The following is a 15,949-nucleotide window of genomic DNA, read 5'->3' on the forward strand; positions in this document are numbered from 1 at the left end:
GTCCTCGTTCGTGGCTCCCTGCCACTGCCCGCTCTTCTATCCCTCTGCCACAGCTCCGGCTCCTGGGTGACAACCGGGTACAGAGAAACCTCCCCACCTGGGGGACAAGGGGTCTGTTTGGGAGACTGCTGATACCCTGAGGGGTCTAGCAGCCCTCGGGCCCCAGGGTTGCTTGTCTGTGCCCCTCCCTGTGTGGCCATGGGGCTGAGAGCAACTCTGCTGCCTGGGCTGCCTGAGCCCCCCACCCCACCCTGGAGCCAGGCTCTCTGGCTGCGAGGAGGGTGGGATGCTTCCAGCCTGCTGACCAGTGGATCCCACTTATATAAAGGATAATTAAAGAAATAAATTTTCCCCTCTGGTGTCAGCACAACTCTGACTTCGGCAGGAAAGTGCAGACTCCTTAAAGGCGGGCTTGTCTTTCCTCTTGTCTGCCGGCTTTTCCAGGGCAGAGTCCGCCCTTAGATCCAGGCTTAGCCTGGGTCCCCAATGCCCTCAGACCCCAGAGGGAGCAGCCAATGTTCCCCTGCCCCAAGCAGCAACTATGCACCCCTGGGCAAATGGAGTATCTGTACTTCAGTCTCCTGGGGTCCACTGAGGCCTCGGGCTTGATCCCCCTGCACCTGAGACCCCCACACCACCCCAGCTTTCTCTGCCTGCAGGAGACTGTTTTCAGTCTCCTTTCCAAGGGTGTGTGGTCCTCCCTTTACCTTGTGATGGGCAGGAGTTTGAGACCGAGCTTTGGAGCTGGAGAGCTGGTATGCTGGGGAACTAGAGAGCTGAGATGCTAGGGAGCTGGAAGGCTGAGATGCTGGAGGGCTGGAAAGCCAGGGTGCTGGGATGCTAGGAAGTTGGGATGATGGGGTGCTGGGTAGCTAGGGAGCTGGGGTGCTGAGGAACTGACTGCCTCTGCCCAGGCTGCTTTCCCTCAGCCAGTCTTGGCCTCTCCACCAAGCCACACTCCCTGATCGTTCCAGCCTTGCACCTGGGCTCCTGTCCTGAGATACCTCCCCACTGGGAGGACTCCAGGCGGCCCCTCCCGGGTCAGGCTGGGGCTGGAGGGAGGCAGCATCTATTTTGGGAAGTTCCCCGGGAAGTAGAAGTTCTGGAATGCTCAGCGCCTTCTGCTCTCGAGGTTGCTGAGGGTTCTCGGTGAACTTTTTAGCACCTCTTAGGCTGGAGCTTCTTTGCCTCTTTGGAGCCAGCTACTTTATGTGCATTTTTTAGCACTGTAGAGCATTTGGAAAGGTGCCTTCTGTTCTTGTCAAAACCCCCACTGTGAGCCCCACACAGGCACTCGTTAAAAGCAGAAAGTAGAAAAGGGAGTCAACCTCACCCCTACCTTGCCCCCACCCTCAGAAGCCAGGCTTTAGGGTTGAATAGACAGACTGGTGGAGATGGGCCCATGACACTTGTGCTGTCCCTAGTTGTGGGGGAGGGGAGAGGGAGATGGCGCCACAGTGTCCCGGCAGCCGGGGTGACACACCAACAGGCTATCGAATCTCACTTGGTCACTCACCCACACTTAGGCTGGCAGGTGAGTGGCCAGGCACACACTCGTACCACTGGGAGCCCAGCCTGCAGCTGCCAGCCAGAGACCAGGCTTCCACTCAGCCTGTGGCCCCCTGGGCCTACCTCCCACTGCCCACACCTCTGCCCTGCAGCCCGGGTTGAAACTCAGGAAGACTGAGGATCAGAGGGGCTCAGCAAAGCCCCAGGCCTCCAGGCTCACTGGGTGGTCCTGGGGGCTGGGGCTGCAAGGTGGTATACACCCTGAGTGATGCTGGGGGGATGGAGAGGCCAAAGGGCTGCTGGAGGGAGTGGGGTGCTGTCTGGGGGAGTGAAGGGGGAGCCACACTTGAGCTTAGACTGGCCAAGAGAAGCCTTAATGCAGTTGTCTAACCTGGGCTGGCACTCAAAAGAGAGGAGCTGGACCAGGCCCAGGAACTGTCTGCCATCAGCAGAGAAAGCTGTGGAGGACCAGTGGGGGTCCGGTGGGGGTCCAGTGGGGTGAAGGGCACGGGCCCTGATGTATATGATTTTTGATAGGGGCCTGGGCAGCTGGGACAGACCCTAGCTTTCTCCTGGGCAGAGACAGCCTTGTGGGGGCCGTGGCTCTGGGGTAGCTTCATGTGGGCAAAGACCCTGGGGGTCTCCCCACAGGCCCTTGGCCCGGTCTGGCCTGGGGCTCCGCAGTGCTCAGATTGAGGGGTGCTGAAGGCCGAGGAGCAGGATCCGGTGACTTTTCCACAGCCCCCTTCCCTCTGGGACAGCTTTGTTGGGTCTCAGTCCCCTGGAATTGCTGGATGGTGTACCCCCTCACTCCTCCAGCATGTCTGTTTCAGCGGGTGCCCTGTGGGACCCGGGTCAGGCATGTAGATGGTGACGTGAGTTTGGGAACCGTCCCAGACAGCCTCTCACCCCCAGGACCATGGTCTTTAGACCCTAAAGGGCAGACCAGGGCTGTGTGATTAGCCCGGACTCTTCTGAGAGCTGCCACCCAGGCCCCTCCCGCAGGCGCTGCCAACTCCTCTCCATACTGTTCTTTATGCTCTCAGAAAAGTTGGCTGGTCTTCATACCTCAGACCTCTGAGAAGCTTCTAGAAAGGCTGGACCTTCCGCCCTCTGACCTCCAAGGCCCGAGGCCCTTGTCTGGCCGACCTCTGGAAAGGGCTGGAAACTAAACCCTCCTGCCTCTGCCACACATGCTTCTCTGTCGCAGTCGTCTTTGGTTTTGGATTTTGTTTCCCACCCCTTCAAAGCGTAACACGGAGCCATCCTGGGCTGAGGCTGTGCTATAGGAGCCAGTGAGCCTTCCAGTCCCATGGCCCTGGGGCCTGCTCTGGGCATCTTGGAGGAAGATAAACAAACACCCTGTCTGTGGCCAGCTGGCCTCAGGATCAGGGACCTGGGGCACAGGACATCTGCTAACCCACTGTTACTGGGACCCCCTTACCTCGCAGCTGAACCCACAGGGCCGGCAGGTGAGGCAGCGGGGGTGGGCAGTCAGCTGCCCCCTCCCACTCGGTGCAGCCTGCCTGGGCTGGCTCTAAGGGTGCTAGAGGAGCCGACCCTGCCCTAGCCCTTGTGAGAGCCAGACGTGGGCACCGGCCACCCCACCCCTCAGCCCTGGGTCGCCTGAGGGGCCTGGCAGGACCTGGGCAGCCTTTGACCCACCAAAGGGAAGGGCAACATCCTGGAGGAGGGGAGGCTTGGAAGGGCTCCACCAAATGGGGTTGGGGCGGCCCCAGCCCAGGACCCAGGCAGGTGGCATGCATGGGCAGCCGGACAGGGGTGGCCTGTTCTCACTGGTTCCTCTATCCACAGGCCGCCTGGACCCAACCAGCAGTGGCAGCCGCTCCCTGGCCAGGTGTGTTGCTCAAGGCTGAGTGGGTGTGTGGCATGGCATGGGGTGGGGGGGGGATACAGGCAGATGGTGTAGAGGGAGCTGGGGGTGGGTGTGCCGGGGCAGGCATCCGGCCCCTCCTCGCTCATGCCCTTCTGTCCGCAGCCGGGCAGTGCAGCGTAGCCTGGCCATCATGCGCCAGGCCAGGCAGAAGAAAGAGCGCAAGCAGGAGGAGTACTGCATGTACTACAACCGCTTCGGCAGGTGCAGCCGCGGTGAGCGCTGCCCCTACATCCACGATCCCGAGAAGGTGGCCGTGTGTACCAGGTGCCTGCCCCATGCCCCTGCTACCCCCTGGGCCAACATGCCCACAGCGGTTCCCAAGGTGGGCAGGTCTCCCTGCCCTCCTCCAGTCCTACCCTCTGCCCTGCTCCCCCAGGTTTCTTCGGGGCACGTGTAAGAAGACAGACGGGACCTGCCCCTTCTCCCATCACGTCTCCAAGGACAAGGTCAGTGTAGCCCGGCCAGGTGGGCACCGCTCTCCTGAGTAGGGCTAAGGGCCAGGCACCCATCACTCAGGCCGCCGCTGGGCTCGGATGCACAGACTGCTGCCTTCTGGCAGTGTCAGTAAGAGCCACCTCCCCTCCCTTCCCGTTCCCTCCGCTCTGCTCCCACCACCCTGGGTGCTCCCCAGTTCCCAGGCTCCAGGTGTCCTTCCCTTCTTCACCCCCAGCAGCTACCCGGCCATGCCAGGTCCCTAGGACCCCTCAGACCCTATCATGGGCCTAGGAAGGGACCTAGGTCTGCCCGGCTGTCTGATGCTGAGTGGGGGTGATGTGGGAGCTGCACTGGCAAGCTGGGGGCCCCCAGGGGCATGTCTGGGCCCTTCTGCTCCAGGTGCCCCCAGAATGAGGGTGAGGGCTGGCCTGTGGGGGCAGCGCTGGGGCAGTGCAGCTCAGATGCCCCTGGCTGAGCAATTCCTTAAGTGGCTTTGAGTTGGGGACCATCTCCCTGCTGGGGTGGGCTGAGGGACCTTGGGGTCAGGGGTCATTGCTGGTGGGGGTACCCAGGAGCCAGGGTCAGGGGAGACCAGCTGTCCCTGGAGGGGTGCCTGGCCAGGAGTGGGGGCTGCAGGGCTGTGGAGGTTACAGCGGAATGGGCGGAAGGAGTGCGCAGCTCCCACAGCTTTTCCTCCTGAGGGACTTGGGCAGAATCAGCATTTTTCTCCCTAATCGAGCCTCCTCGCAACTCTGTTGTGAGCAATTTGGAAATGCACGTCGAGTTTCGGGTTCATTAGCTCCGGCTCCTCTGATGTGGGGGCCCGACCAGCCCCTGAATTAATGCTGTTGTTATTTGTGTGGACGTGGTGGGGTGCAAACAAGGTTAATTGAAATGAGAATGCAGTTTCCTCTCGATAATGGCCCCAATCTGACAGCCAGGAGGAGTTTCGTTTGGTGCGAGAGTTGCCTTTATTATCCCTTTTTATTAGACTAATTTGGGCTCTATATCAAAAAGCACATTAAGGGAATCGTCTGCAGCGGCTCCACCACCAGCCCCAAACGAGAGCCCCCAGCCCCCTCTTCCCCTCTGCGACTGCAGTTAAAAGCCAATTAAAAATAAACTCTTCCCCATGAAATCACCCTTTGTTTCTCAGCTCTCTCCCTGTGCCCCACCCTGACCACTGCCGGGGTCTCTGGGTCTCCGTCTTGGCGCCCTCTTCTCCACTCTGTCCTTGGCTTCTCTCCCTACCCACACTTCACCCCAGAAGGTGACTTCTAAACCTCTGACTGGGAGAGGGGTGGTGAGGGGCACTCCTCAGGTGGGCTGGTGCCAAGCTGCTTTCAGCAGTCTGTGGGGGGCAAGGCCAGGGGGTCCCATTAGGGTTGGGGGGGGCAGCGACAGGAGAGATCTGCTGCAGGCAGTAGTACTGGAAGGGTACCCCGAGGACACAGAAGAGGGCAAGTAGGAAGACCCTGAGTGGGGAGGGAGGTAAGCCTGCCTGGAGCCACTTGCCCTCATCCTTGGCTGTTCCAAGGCCTCTCCTGCCCAGCCAGCCCACCAGGGGGCCCCCATCCTCTGCTGGACCCCAGTCTTGGCGCACCTGCAGTGGCCAGTCCCCCAGTACCCTCAGGCCCATCCTTCTTGGGACCCTCAGGACTGCTGTGGCCCCAGGGCCCCTTGGGACTCCAAGGTGGCCCCTTACAGGTAGCTTCCGCCACCAGCCAGGGCTTTGGGGCTGGAGCATCTGGCCTACCCTCGCAGCCCTGCTTATGGGGTAGGCTCAACAGGTGGGCACCCGGTGAGGCAGCTAGGGTCCTGGCCCCACCCCATTGCACCCCCAGCAGCTCCTAGATCCGCCTTGGCTCCCTCCTGAGCAGGGCAGGTATCGGAGGGGCCCAACCCCCCACCCCACCTATCCCAACTGCAGTCCCCATGCTTCTGGCTCCTGTGTATGCCCTCTCCGGGTCAGCAGGCATCTGGTGTCCATGTGTCTTGGGGGCCAGGACCATAGGGGGTCTCCACCCAGGCTCCCTCCTGTTCCTGGGACCTGGATTCTTGCCCACAGAGTTGGGGACACGTTGAGTGGGGGTGCTGCCAGCGCAGGGCAAGGGGGTCTGCAGCCTCTCCGCCCGTGTTTCCGCAGATGCCTGTGTGCTCCTACTTCCTGAAGGGGATCTGCAGCAACAGCGAGTGCCCCTACAGCCACGTCTATGTGTCCCGCAAGGCCGAGGTCTGCAGCGACTTCCTCAAGGGCTACTGCCCCCTGGGTGCCAAGGTGAGAGTCTGCGCCCAGCCCCTGCAGGGGGGCAGCTCAGGCCTGACTATGATTTCCACCCCTTCAGCACTCTGTCCGGGAGCCCCCCGGGGTCCCTCTTCTCACGTCCATCCCTGGCTTGACTCAAAAGACCTGGGACTCGGCTGTGTTATGCAGTGTGGGGGCCTTGGGGGGGCTGCTGAGGTTGTCAGGTACCTCCCATCTGACAGGGGAGACCGATCTTATAGATGCACTGGGTAGGGGGTGGGTTGGCAAGGTGGGGACGTGCCTGATCTCTCTTGGTGCCTGGGGCCTTTGGCCAGGGAAGTAAAGGGCAATTGCTAGGACCCCTGCACTGGGGCAGGGGTGGCACCCCACATTCCTGCTGCCTCCTGCCAGGGGTGTGAGGCTCCGGTTGGGCTGTAGGCCGTACTCCCTACAGCTGGGGCAGGCGGTAGCCACAGAGTCCAGGGCCCTGGCAGGGCAGACTCTGGGCTTCGTGTTTCTGCACAGAAACACAGCCAGACCTGGCTTGCTCCACTGCTGACCTGGTGAGGACCTAGGGAGGGGCCAGTAAGAGGCTGCATGGGGGGCTGTGGCCTGAGGCTAGGGTAACCTGACCCTGAGAGGTCCTTCCAGTCCTGGGCACCCAGTCCCCCACCACGGAGCCCTTTGCCTCCCCCCTGGAGTAGTGGTTCTTCCCTCGGCTGGCCTGGGGCCAGATGGGAGCTGGTGGTCACCCTGGCAGAGGGAGCACCAGACCCCACAGGCCTTCCAGGCGGAGGTGGGTAGGCAGGCTCCAGACCTCTGGTCCCCAGCACTGGGGGAGCAGAGCTCCTTCGGAGGCCCCCGGCAATTACTGGTTGATATTCCCACTTCAATGAAGATATCAGAGCCATTTTCAGAGTCCTGATTCTGTTAGCGGAAGTGCTTACCCCGTCCCCTTGGCATGTCAACACCGTGCCCTCCTCCACGTGATGGATAGCAGCTTGTAATTATAGACGGGAAAGCGCTGAGCAGCCCAGATTTAACTGGGGGGAGAAGCAGCAGCCTGGGCCTTGGAGGGTTAATTTTATTCTCTAAATAATATAAAAAGTGCTGAGTTGTCACCTTGTGCCTGAAGTAGAAACCCTCAAACAGGCCCCAGAGAGTTTATAATATTCCACTGAATCAAGTGAAATTGTTAACCTTGCTTCATAAAGCGGTGGCTTGTTAAAGAGGCGCCTTCCCTCTTCTTGTGAATAATTTAGGCTGCGAGTAAATCTCTAATCTCTGCCCTTCTTTTGGGTGGCCATGAGACTGCTTCGGCTGAGGACGCAGGGCCCACAGCCTCCACCAGGTGGACCTCCAGGCCCCACTCTACACCCCAGACACGCCCCAGACCCCCACCCCAGGCCCCCGCTCAGGCCACCTGCCATGCTGACCGTGTTGTACAGAATTGGCTCTCCTGCCCAAGGCCCTTGTGGGTGTTTGTAGAATCCTGCCCTCCTGTGGCTCTGGAGACAGGCAGCCCAGCTGCTGGCAGCAGGCAGCTGACTGGTCAGGGTCCTTAATAAAAGTGCTCTGGTCACCTTGAGTGGTAACTAAAAGGAAAAGTGATGGGAGCAGAGCAGAGGGCAGAGGTGGCGGTGCTGACAGAATCCCACGCTGCGCTGGGCAAGGCCCTGGCTCTGCTCCTTTCCACTCCCTCTAGAGAAAGGACGCGTGGTGGCTGTTGCTGAGGTAGAGTGGCCAACAGCTGTAGGAGGCAGAGCTGTTAGAGCCTCAGACACCCGAGCACAGCCGAGCCCCAGTGGTCAGCCCTGGGTGGTCACTGCTGCACAGCGAGCCTCCCAACCTCCTGTCCTATGGCAGCAGGCTCTGTCCTCGCTCAGGGCCTCATAGGCTGGGAATGTGGTCACCAAAGGACTTGACTGGGGGGCCTTCTGCTCCCCAACGCATGCAGCCAGAGGAAGAGGACATCAGGTCTTTGCCACTTGCCTTCCTACCACTTTGTCCCTGTTTCTTTGGTCTGGCATCTGCTTTGGCACCTGCCCTTTGTTCTTGGGGAGGATGGAGCCCATCCAGACCCTGGGCCAGGCAGGACTGGGACCCCACTTCTCTGGGTCCGCTGTGCTCTAGAGACTCTGTATTCTTGTACATACATGGTGTGTTGTTTTTAATTTCGAAACAGTTTCAAACTTGAAAAAAACTGCATGAAGAGTAGGCACCACCACATGCTGTTCCCAGACGTCCCGTTTGTTGTTGCCACTTGTCCCACCACGTCTCTGAGCCCATGACAATCACACCGCCCTCTCTCCTTCAGCTGGCCCCCCCTACCCTCACCCCACCCAACCTACCACCTATGCTGTCAGGCACTGACAGTCTGCACGTGTCCGCCTGGGCATTTAGGGGAACAGCCTCGCTTGGAGGTCTGAGGCGGCCTCATGTGGCTGGGCCAGGGCATCCGTGGGTGCTGCTGTGTTTTCCCCACAACTCCCCCAGCTCTGCATGGCTCCAGCCAGTGCTGTCATGAGACCAAGCCTTCCATGCAGGTCAGCGTCCCTGCTGCTCTCCCATCTGCATGGCTGCTGCACGGAGGCCACCGGTTAACTCCTTCACCCCTACGCTTATTAGTAGGTGCCCTTCTGTAAGGAAGAGTTTTCTCCTTCCCCCACTTACTGCTCATTCACGCGTTTCTGTCCGTGTGTGTCCATGAATTCCTATTTTGGCAATGGGTTATAATCCATTACTATCATCTTTTAAAAATCTAATTCTTGTGGTAACGTGTACATTTCATAAAATTTGCCATCTTGGTCATTTTTAAGTGTACAGTTTATTGGTGTTAATTACCTTTATAGTGTGGTGCTGCCATCACCACCACCTGTTACCAAAACTTTGTCATTACTGATACAGACCCTCCATTCCCATAAACAGTAACTGCTCATTCCCCATTCCCTGGAGGCTTCAATCCACTTCTAGCTCTGTGAGAATGCTAAATATTCCGTATAAGTGGGATCATACAATATTTTCCTCCTATGTCTGGCTGCTTTCCCTCAACCTGAGGTCTCCAGGGTTCATCTATGGTGTCACGTTGTCCTGAGCTTCATTCCTTTTTACAGCTGAATAATATTCCATTGCAAAGACAAACCATGTTTCAATTGTTGCTTCCACCTTTTGGCTGTTATGAACAATGCTGCTATAAACAGTGGTGTGCAAGTGTCTGTCCCAGTCCCTGTCTTCTTTCTTTTTGGTATATACCTAGGAGTGGAATTGCTGAGATAGATGGTAATTCTGAGGTTAACTATTTAAGAAGTTGCCTAGCTGTTTTCTAAAGTGGCTGCACTCTTGTCCATCCCGGCCTGCGCATCCTCGCAGCACTTCTAATGATCTGAGTTAGATCCTAGCTGTCCTGCTGGGTGGAAGGTAGTGTCTCGCTGTGGTTTTGATTTGCATTTCCCTGGTGGCTGATGAATCGCAGGACCTTGTGCTCACCGGCCATTTGTGTATATTCTGTGGTGCGATGGCTATTCAGATCTTGTGCCTAGTTTTTAGTTGGAATATTTGTCTGATTAATAAGTTGCACAAGTTCTTTATATAGTCGAAATCCAAGCCTTTTATCAGATATATGATTTGCAAATACTGTCTTCGTCATCTTAATGGTGTTTTTTAATCTAATGAAGTCCAATGTATTGTTTTATTTGTTTTTATGGCTTCTATTTTTTGTATTGTGTCTAAAAACTCTTTGCTTGACCCAAGGTCATGAAGCTTTTCTCCTAGATGTGTTCTAGTTTTAACTATTACATTTAAGCAGTTGCTCCGTTTTGAGTTAATTTTTGTATATGGCATGAGGTAAGGGTTTATGGTTCTTTTTTTCTTTCTTGCATGTGGATATCAACTTGTTGCAACATCCTTTATTAAAAAAAAGCATTAAGGGCAGGCAACGGTGGCTCAGTGGCAGAGTTCTTACCTGCCATGCCTGGAGACCCGGGTTCAATTCCCGATGCCCTCCCATGTAAAAAAAAAAAAAGAGAGAGAGAAAAAAGCCATTAAGTTGTCTTGGCACCTTTGTCAGAATCAATTGACCACTGATGTGTGGCTATTTTGTGGTCTCTGCCTCTGCCCCACTGGTCTCAGAGGCAGATTGGCTTCTTACACCAAGCACTGGCTGCTGCCTACATGAAGACCACACAGCCTTGTTAACTGTTGCTTACATCATTAGCTAGTGCAAGTTCTCTAGCTTTCTTCTTTCTGAATGTCTTTCATCTCTTTTAGATCCTATGTACTTCCATATAAGTATTAGGATCAACTTGTCAATTTGATCCTAATAGAAAGGATCAAAGAAACCCTCTAGGATTTTAATTGGAATTGTGTTGAATCACTAGGTCAACTTAGAACTGACGTCGTCACAATATTAGAATCGTCTGATGAAGAAACATGGAATGTCCTTCCATTCATTTATTACTGTAAAGCCAGTATTCTACCATTTTGTCTTTTGGATTTTATATGTCATATCTAATTTTTTTTTTTTTTACCTTTATTGATAGTCTTCATTTCTACACTGTTCTCCAGACCTCTCTCTTTTCCTATCTGCCTATATAGTGGTCCCTTTAGTATTTCTTGCAGAGCTGGTCTCTTAATCACAAATTCTCTCAGTGATTGTTTCTCTGAAAATATTTTTATCTGCCCCTTATTTTTTTTTATTTTTTATTTTTTTATTAACGGAAAGAAAAAAAGAAGAAGAAATTAACACAACATTTAGAAATCATACCATTCTACATATGCACTCAGTAATTCTTAACATCATCACATAGATGCATGATCATTGTTTCTTAGTACATTTGCATCGGTTTAGAGGAACTAGCAACACAACAGAAAAAGATATAAAATGTTAATATAAAGAAAAGAAATAAAAGTAGTAATAATAGTAAAAAACAACAACAACAATCAAACCAACAAGCAAACAAAAACAAAAAAAACCCTATAGCTCAGATGCAGCTTCATTCAGTATTTTAACATGATTACTTTACAATTAGGTATTATTGTGCTGTCCATTTTTGAGTTTTTGTATCTAGTCCTGTTGCACAGTCTGTATCCCTTCAGCTTCAATTACCCATTGTCTTACCCTGTTTCTAACTCCTGCTGAACTCTGTTACCAATGACATATTTCAAGTTTATTCTCGAATGTCCGTTCACATCAGTGGGACCATACAGTATTTGTCCTTTAGTTTTTGGCTGGATTCACTCAGCATAATATTCTCTAGGTCCATCCATGTTATTACATGGTTCATAAGTTTATCTTGTCTTAAAGCTGCATAATATTCCATCGTATGTATATACCACAGTTTGTTTAGCCACTCTTCTGTTGATGGAGATTTTGGCTGTTTCCATCTCTTTGCAATTGTAAATAACGCTGCTATAAACATTGGTGTGCAAATGTCCGTTTGTGTCTTTGCCCTTAAGTCCTTTGAGTAGATACCCAGCAATGGTATTGCTGGGTCGTATGGCAATTCTATATTCAGCTTTTTGAGGAACCGCCAAACTGCCTTCCACAGTGGTTGCACCATTTGACATTCCCACCAACAGTGGATAAGTGTGCCTCTTTCTCCGCATCCTCTCCAGCACTTGTCATTTTCTGTTTTGTTGATAATGGCCATTCTGGTGGGTGTGAGATGATATCTCATTGTGGTTTTGATTTGCATTTCTCTAATGGCCAGGGACATTGAGCATCTCTTCATGTGCCTCTTGGCCATCCGTATTTCTTCTTCTGGTAGGTGTCTGTTTAAGTCTTTTTCCCATTTTGTAATTGGGTTGGCTGTCTTTTTGTTGATGAGTTGAACAATCTCTTTATAAATTCTGAATACTAGACCTTTATCTGATATGTCGTTTCCAAATATTGTCTCCCATTGTGTAGGCTGTCTTTCTACTTTCTTGATGAAGTTCTTTGATGCACAAAAGTGTTTAATTTTGAGGAGTTCCCATTTATTTCTTTCCTTCTTCAGTGTTCTTGCTTTAGGTTTAAGGTCCATAAAACCACCTCCAGTTGTAAGATCCATAAGATATCTCCCAACATTTTCCTCTAACTGTTTTATGGTCTTAGACCTAATGTTTAGATCTTTGATCCATTTTGAGTTAACTTTTGTATAGGGTGTGAGAGATGGGTCTTCTTTCATTGTTTTGCATATGGATATCCAGTTCTCTAGGCACCATTTATTGAAGAGACTGTTCTGTCCCAGGTGAGTTGGCTTGACTGCCTTATCAAAGATCAAATGTCCATAGATGAGAGGGTCTATATCTGAGCACTCTATTCGATTCCATTGGTCGATATATCTATCTTTATGCCAATACCATGCTGTTTTGACCACCGTGGCTTCATAATATGCCTTAAAGTCAGGCAGCGCGAGACCTCCAGCTTCGTTTTTTTTCCTCAAGATGTTTTTAGCAATTCGGGGCACCCTGCCCTTCCAGATAAATTTGCTTATTGGTTTTTCTATTTCTGAAAAATAAGTTGTTGGGATTTTGATTGGTATTGCATTGAATCTGTAAATCAATTTAGGTAGGATTGACATCTTGACTATATTTAGTCTTCCAATCCATGAACACGGTATGCCCTTCCATCTATTTAGGTCTTCTGTGATTTCTTTTAACAGTTTTTTGTAGTTTTCTTTATATAGGTTTTTTGTCTCTTTGGTTAAATTTATTCCTAGGTATTTTATTCTTTTAGTTGCGATTGTAAATGGGATTCGTTTCTTGATTTCCACCTCAGCTTGTTCATTACTAGTGTATAGAAAAGCTACAGATTTTTGAATGTTGATCTTGTAGCCTGCTACTTTGCTGTACTCATTTATTAACTCTAGTAATTTTGTTGTGGATTTTTCTGGGTTTTCTACATATAGTATCATATCGTCTGCAAACAGTGATAGTTTTACTTCTTCCTTTCCAATTTTGATGCCTTGTATTTCTTTTTCTTGCCTAATTGCTCTGGCTAGAACTTCCAACACAATGTTGGTGATAGTGGACATCCTTGTCTTGTTCCTGATCTTAGGGGGAAAGTTTTCAATTTTTCCCCATTGAGGATGATATTAGCTGTGGGTTTTTCATATATTCCCGCTATCATTTTAAGGAAGTTCCCTTGTATTCCTATCTTTTGAAGTGTTTTCAACAGGAAAGGATGTTGAATCTTGTCAAATGCCTTCTCTGCATCAATTGAGATGATCATGTGATTTTTCTGCTTTGATTTGTTGATATGGTATATTACATTAATTGATTTTCTTATGTTGAACCATCCTTGCATACCTGGGATGAATCCTACTTGGTCATGATGTATAATTCTTTTAATGTGTTGTTGGATACGATTTGCTAGAATTTTATTGAGAATTTTTGCATCTGTATTCATTAGAGAGATTGGTCTGTAGTTTTCTTTTTTTGTAATATCTTTGCCTGGTTTTGGTATGAGGGTGATGTTGGCTTCATAGAATGAATTAGGTAGTTTTCCCTCCACTTCGATTATGTTGAACAGTTTGAGGAGAGTAGGTACTAATTCTTTCTGGAATGTTTGATAGAATTCACATGTGAAGCCGTCTGGTCCTGGACTTTTCTTTTTAGGGAGCTTTTGAATAACTAATTCAATCTCTTTACTTGTGATTGGTTTGTTGAGGTCGTCTGTTTCTTCTTGAGTCAAAGTTGGTTGTTCATGTCTTTCCAGGAACCTGTCCATTTCTTCTAAATTGTTGTATTTATTAGCGTAAAGTTGTTCATAGTATCCTGTTATTACCTCCTTTATTTCTGTGAGGTCAGTAGTTATGTCTCCTCTTCCGTTTCTGATCTTATTTATTTGCATCCTCTCTCTTCTTCTTTTTGTCAATCTTGCTAAGGGCCCATCAATCTTGTTGATTTTCTCATAGAACCAACTTCTGGTCTTATTGATTTTCTCTATTGTTTTCATGTTTTCAATTTCATTTATTTCTGCTCTAATCTTTGTTATTTCTTTCCTTTTGCTTGCTTTGGGATTAGTTTGCTGTTCTTTCTCCAGTTCTTCCAAGTGGACAGTTAATTCCTGCATTTTTGCCTTTTCTTCTTTTCTGATAAAGGCATTTAGGGCAATAAATTTCCCTCTTAGCACTGCCTTTGCTGCGTCCCATAAGTTTTGATATGTTGTGTCTTCATTTTCATTTGCCTCTAGGTATTTACTAATTTCTCTTGCAATTTCTTCTTTGACCCACTTGTTGTTTAAGAGTGTGTTGTTGAGCCTCCATGTATTTATGAATTTTCTGGTACTCTGCCTATTATTGATTTCCAACTTCATTCCTTTATGATCCGAGAAAGTGTTGTGTATGATTTCAATATTTTTAAATTTGTTAAGACTTGCTTTGTGACCCAGCATATGGTCTATCTTTGAGAATGATCCATGAGCACTTGAAAAAAAGGTGTATCCTGCTGTTGTGGGATGTAATGTCCTATAAATGTCTGTTAAGTCAAGCTCATTTATAGTAATATTCAGGTTCTCTAGTTCTTTATTGATCCTCTGTGTAGATGTTCTGTCCATTGATGAGAGTGGTGAATTGAAGTCTCCAACTATTATGGTATATGTGTCTATTTCCCTTTTCAGTGTTTGCAGTGTATTCCTCACGTATTTTGGGGCATTCTGGTTCGGTGCGTAAATATTTATGATTGTTATGTCTTCTTGCTTAATTGTTCCTTTTAATAGTATATAGTGTCCTTCTTTGTCTCTTTTAACTGTTTTACATTTGAAGTCTAACTTGTTGGATATTAGTATAGCCACTCTTGCTCTTTTCTGGTTGTTATTTGCATGAAATATCTTTTCCCAACCTTTCACTTTCAACCTATATTTATCTTTGGGTCTAAGATGTGTTTCCTGTAGACAGCATATAGAAGGATCCTGTTTTTTAATCCATTCTGCCAGTCTATGTCTTTTAATTGGGGAATTCAGTCCATTGACATTTAGAGTTATTACTGTTTGGATAATATTTTCCTCTACCATTTTGCCTTTTGTATTATATATATCATATCTGACTTTCCTTCTTTCTACACTTTTCTCCATGTCTCTCTCTTCTGTCTTTTCGGTTCTGACTCTAGTGCTTCCTTTAGTATTTCTTGCAGAGCTGGTCTCTTGGTCACAAATTCTCTTAGTGACTTTTTGTCTGAGAATGTTTTAATTTCTCTCTCATTTTTGAAGGACAATTTTGCTGGATATAGGAGTCTTGGCTGGCAGTTTTTCTCTTTTAGTAACTTAAATATATCATCCCACTGTCTTCTAGCTTCCATGGTTTCTGCTGAGAAATCCACACATAGTCTTATTGGGTTTCCCTTGTATGTGACGGATTGTTTTTCTCTCGCTGCTTTCAAGATCCTCTCTTTCTCTTTGACCTCTGACATTCTAACTAGTAAGTGTCTTGGGGAACGCCTATTTGTGTCTAATCTCTTTGGGGTGCGCTGCACTTCTTGGATCTGTAATTTTAGGTCTTTCATAAGAGTTGGGAAATTTTCAGTGATAATTTCTTCCATTAGTTTTTCTCCTCCTTTTCCCTTCTCTTCTCCTTCTGGGATACCCACTACACGTATATTTGTACGGTTCACATTGTCCTTGAGTTCCCTGATACCTTGTTCAAATTTTTCCATTCTTTTCCGGATAGTTTCTGTTTCTTTTTGGAATTCAGATGTTTCATCCTCCAAATCACTAATTCTATCTTCTGTTTCTTTAAATCTGTCGTTGTAGGTATCCATTGTTTTTTCCATCTTTTCTACTTTATCTTTCACTTCCATAAGTTCTGTGATTTGTTTTTTCAGATGTTCTATTTCTTCTTTATGTTCAGCCCATGTCTTCTTCATGTCCTCCCTCAATTTATCGATTT

At 49.6% G+C, this 15,949-nt stretch overlaps 1 protein-coding gene across 1 annotated transcript in view; it reads left to right on the forward strand.

Annotated features, from left to right (window-relative positions):
• Positions 1-15,949, forward strand: part of ZC3H3 (zinc finger CCCH-type containing 3) — a 103,097-nt gene that overhangs the window by 55,705 nt on the left and 31,443 nt on the right. The window contains exons 6-9 of the mRNA XM_077166606.1: positions 3,325-3,367; positions 3,509-3,670; positions 3,783-3,852; positions 5,988-6,119. Of these exons, the coding sequence (XP_077022721.1) occupies positions 3,325-3,367; positions 3,509-3,670; positions 3,783-3,852; positions 5,988-6,119 (407 nt within the window). The remainder of the gene's footprint in view (positions 1-3,324; positions 3,368-3,508; positions 3,671-3,782; positions 3,853-5,987; positions 6,120-15,949) is intronic.

The sequence above is a fragment of the Tamandua tetradactyla genome, chromosome 6 (genome assembly GCF_023851605.1).
Source record: "Tamandua tetradactyla isolate mTamTet1 chromosome 6, mTamTet1.pri, whole genome shotgun sequence".
NCBI classification, from domain to species: Eukaryota; Metazoa; Chordata; class Mammalia; order Pilosa; family Myrmecophagidae; genus Tamandua; species Tamandua tetradactyla.